Genomic DNA, 4,842 nt, shown 5'->3' with positions numbered 1-4,842 from the left:
GTTGTGTCCTTTTCGGCCCTGGACAACTCCTAGATTCATGACTGTTTTAGAGAATTCCGCCTTAAGACATTCTCATAGAACCGACATCAGTTCTACACTCACATAAGTGATGTCCTATGAAGAGTACCCTGACGTACCCCACTTGTTTACACAAGAATATAGGCATCATTAAAATCATCGCTTATCTTATCACCTGACAGGCAACACTGCTACTTAGGAATGGGTAAGAGAATGACTCTTTCAGTGTTACTGGCGAGTATTTCACATTTATGTTGTCCCTTTTGAACCTAGATCTTGGGATCTCCAGTAAACTAGGTTGGGTTTTTTTGCGATCTACTCATTTACTTTAGGCTTTAAGCCTATTCCCCTTGATAGCTTGTACATTTGCTCTTTCGATAACCCCTTTGTAAACGGATCCGCTAGGTTATCCTTTGATTTTATATAATCAATTGTTATAATTCCACTTGAGAGCAAATGTTTAACGGTATTGTGTCTTCGACGTATGTGTCGAGATTTTCCGTTATACATTTTATTATGTGCCTTGCCAATTGTCGATTTACTATGACAATGTATTTTAATAGCAGGCACCGGTTTTGGCCAAATTGGAATATCCTCTAGAAAATTACGAAGCCATTCGGCTTATTCTCCAGCTTTGTCTAAAGCAATAAACTCTGACTCCACCATGATTGATCTTGCTATGCAATTTGTTTTGAGGACTTCCATGAAACTGATGCACCACCTATAGTAAAAATATATCCGCTTGTGGATTTAGAATCGTATGTATCTGAAATCCAATTTGCATCAGTATACCCTTCAAGAACGGCAGGGTATTTAGTAAAATGTAACCCATACTCCTTAGTATACCTTAAATATCTTAGGACTCTTATTAGAGCACCCCAATGGTTTGTATTTGGATTACTCGTAAATCTACTCATTTTACTTACTGAATACGCAATATCAGATCGTGTACAATTCATGAGGTACATCAGACTACCAATTATACAAGAGTACTCTAACTGGTTTTTAGCTAGATGTAGACTAACGTCTACTGGAGTTTTAACAACTTGATTATCATTTTTGTTGAACTTCTCAAAAATTTTCTCAATATAATGTGATTGAGATAAAACTATTCTATTAGAAGTTCGACAGATCTTGATTCCAAGAATTAAGTCTGCTTGACCTAAATCTTTCATATCAAATACTTTTGATAGCATTTTCTTCGTAGATTTGATCATATTTAAATTACTACCCATTATTAACATGTCGTCTACATACAGATATAGAATTATAACTCCGTTGGTAGTAGATTTAGTGTAGACACATTTGTCACACTCATTAATACTAAAACCATTTGACATCACGGCTTTGTCGAATTTTTCATGCCACTGTTTTGGTGCTTCTTTTAGCCCATACAATGACCTTACTAATTTACAAACTTTCTTTTCTTGACCAGATACTATAAACCCTTCTGGTTGTTCCATATAAATTTCTTCTTCTAATTCGCCATTCAAGAAAGCTGTTTTAACATCCATTTGATGTATCTCTAAATTATATAGAGATGCTATAGCAATTAACACCCGAGTTGATGTTATTCTCGTAACTGGAGAATACGTATCAGAATAGTCTAATCCTTCTTTTTGTTTAAATCCTTTTGCGACAAGTCTTGCTTTGTACTTGTCTATAGAACCATCCGTTTTTAATTTTATCTTAAAAATTCATTTATACCCCAATGGTTTACACCCCGGTGGTAGATCTACTAACTCCCATGTATGGTTCTGAAGGATAGACTCAATTTCGCTATTTACGACATCTTTCCAAAATTGAGATTCAGGAGAAGACATTGCTTCTTTGTATGTTTGCGGTTCTTGTTCTAAAAAATATGTGAGGAAATCAGGACCGTATTTTTTGTCTCTTGCCTCTTCGGGGTTCCTCTTTATTTCCTTTTGTTTGTGGTTCTTGAACAACATCCTCTATATCATCTTTGTTTGTATTTTCATTGTTTCTAATATTCTCAAATTTTCTCTTTTGAGAATTTTTCTCATCGTCTAATTTACATGGAAATATGTCCTCAAAAAATGTAGCATTTCCTGATTTGATTACCGTATTAACATGTAAGTCTTGAATTTCAGATTTATGTATAAGAAATCGGTATGCACTACTATTATGTGCATATCCTATGAAAATACAATCTATAGTTTTTGGTCCAATTTTGACCTTCTTTGGTGTAGGAATCGCCACTTTTGCTAAACACCCCCACACTTTGAGATATTTATAAGAAGACATTTTTAATTTACATAACTCATAAGGAGTTTTATCCTTTTTCTTATGAGGCAATTTGTTCAAAATATAGTTTGCAGAAAGCAATGCTTCCCCCCACAAATTTTGGGCTAATCCAGAACTTATAACTTATAAGTAATGCATTCATCATTTCTTTTAAAGTTCGATTTTTTCTTTCAGCGACTCCATTTTGCTGGGGCGAATAAGGAGCCGTTGTTTGATGGATGATACCACTTTCGGCACAAATATCAGCAAATGGTGATTTATATTCACCACCTCTATCACTTCGTAAAGTTTTAATCTTTTTATCGAGTTGATTCTCAACTTCACTCTTATATATTTTAAATTTTTCTACGGCTTCATCTTTACTTCTTAACAAGTAAACATGACAATATCTAGTACTATCATCTATAAACGTGATGAAGTATTTTTTTCCGCCTCTTGTTTAAATCATTTTTAAGTCACATATATCACTATGTGTCAGTTCTAACTGTTCCGTGTCTATTTCAACTGAACGGAAAGGCGACTTAGTTATTTTAGATTCGACACAAACTTCACATTTATGAGTGGGATTTAAATCGAATTTAGGTATAAGGTCCATGTTAATTAATCTTCTTAGAGAATCGTAATTAACATGTCCTAACCTCTCATGCCACTTAATACAATAATCAACAATATAAGCGGAATTATTAATTTTATTAATCTTAGGAATAACAGTCATTACATTCATTTTGAATAAACCTTCACTTAAGTACCCCTTTCCCACGTACATCTCATTCTTAGTATGAATAATATTATCAGATTCAAATACAAGCTTAAAGTCATTCTTACTTAATAAAGAACCAAAAACTAAATTTTGTCAAATGTCGGGTACATGAAGCACATTTTTCAAAGTTACTTCTTTGTCAGATGTGAATTTCAGAATGACTGTCCTGCTGCCTTCAACCTTCGAAGTTGTTGAATTTCTCATAAATAAAGATTCAGCATTTTCCATCCTTTTACAAGATGAAAATGCTCTTTTATCTGAACAAATGTGACGAGTAGCACCCGTGTCTACCCACCATTCCCTTGGATTATTTACCAAGTTTGCTTCAGAAATGACAACACATAAATTGATCTCCCTAACACCATCAAACAAGTTGTCAATCATTTTGTATTTTGTCTTCTTCTTGAAAATTTTCTTCCAAGTTTTAGAGCGACAATTTCTGACATGATGTCCTTTCTTGTTACAAATATAACAAGCCCCTTTGAACTTCTTAGAGTTCTCTTGATATTTTTCTTTTCCTGAAAAATCAACGCCAATAAACTTCTCAGGTTTTTCTCCATGAGAAATAGTCGGAAGAACAGAAATATAATTTCCAATGATTGCCATTTGTCTGTCACATACACAATTGTAAAGAATCATAATGTTTTAGGATGATAACATTCAACCTACCTTCTATACTCAGTTCAACGTTAAATAAATTGTAACTAACAATTGATATGTAACAATCACAAATTCTTGGCCAATTATGTGGGCATCAATGTTGTAACTTCTGGTATTAACAGAACAATACCAAATTACAATCTCAATTGTGTATATACTATGTTTATACAGATATATAATCCAGTCTATATATAATCCGAGTGAAGGCAAGAACAAATCAAGGTAGCAATTTACAAAATAGTAGAGTACTACTGACAATTGACGTAATTATGGCATACCCCAACACTTCAAATTGTTTGTCATAAACATCCAAATAACAGTCTATGATGTTCTAAATGATTTCTATTAACCCAATTTTGTTCCCTTCTTGACAATAAATAATAACTCCAAATGTAAATTAACGAAGTATTACTAGAAACAGTAACAGAGACTCAAGTTGGTGATCTGACTTCACTTGATATTAGAAGGCAACAACAATTAAATAACCAGATGTGGCCTAACTAACATAGATGTTCATGTGCGTGCCTATTGAAACGCTATGCATTTACGTCCAATAGTCAACCGTTGTTTTGGTTCAAGTGACTAATAAATTATTATTTTATGTCAATTGACTAACAGATTCAATTGTAATGGTTTCAATAATCTCTAATTTAACCAAGCAAGTGATATTATCAGAGAATTAAAGAAGACAGAGAAAGCAAACAATTAATTTTGTTGCAAAGACAACTAAGTCGGAACATAAGGAAAAACACTTATTCTGTTTTCAGTACCAACTATGAGGCCGAAAAGATTAGATCAAATACACTGTTTGTCGAACGAAGTCCGATACACGAAATAACGTCTTAAGATTGTTGGACAATATTTGGTTAATCGTCCTTCTCGAATACACAATTCGATTATGATTCCTTTCGACAAATTACATAAGCAAATAAGTAGAATAATAAGTAATAGTTTTATGACTGAGTCGAGTAATGAATACTCTCTCCTTAAGACGTTATTCGTCCCGCAATGGTGCTAAACTGGGTTGTATCTACGAATCGTCTCCCAGGATAAAACAGTCTTACCTTCTTGAAGCGCAACACCTCTTTCTTCAAGAAACTTCGAATAAAATATGCAGAGAACTTTCTTGATCACTTGGA

The 4,842-nt window shown here is 33.5% G+C and overlaps 1 protein-coding gene across 1 annotated transcript; it reads right to left on the bottom strand.

Moving 5' to 3' along the window:
* Positions 1-3,136: 3,136 nt before the first annotated feature.
* LOC147567429 (uncharacterized) lies at positions 3,137-3,649 on the bottom strand. Its single transcript, XM_086657420.1, has one exon. It carries the CDS (start codon positions 3,647-3,649, stop codon positions 3,137-3,139), a length of 513 nt encoding a protein of 170 aa, XP_086513546.1.
* Between the last annotated feature and the right edge of the window lie 1,193 nt (positions 3,650-4,842).

The sequence above is a fragment of the Eschscholzia californica genome, unplaced genomic scaffold (genome assembly GCF_041429995.1).
Source record: "Eschscholzia californica isolate CP2 unplaced genomic scaffold, dmEscCali1.0.p SCAF_1, whole genome shotgun sequence".
NCBI lineage: Eukaryota > Viridiplantae > Streptophyta > Magnoliopsida > Ranunculales > Papaveraceae > Eschscholzia > Eschscholzia californica.
This window is presented reverse-complemented; position numbering and strand designations above follow the sequence as displayed.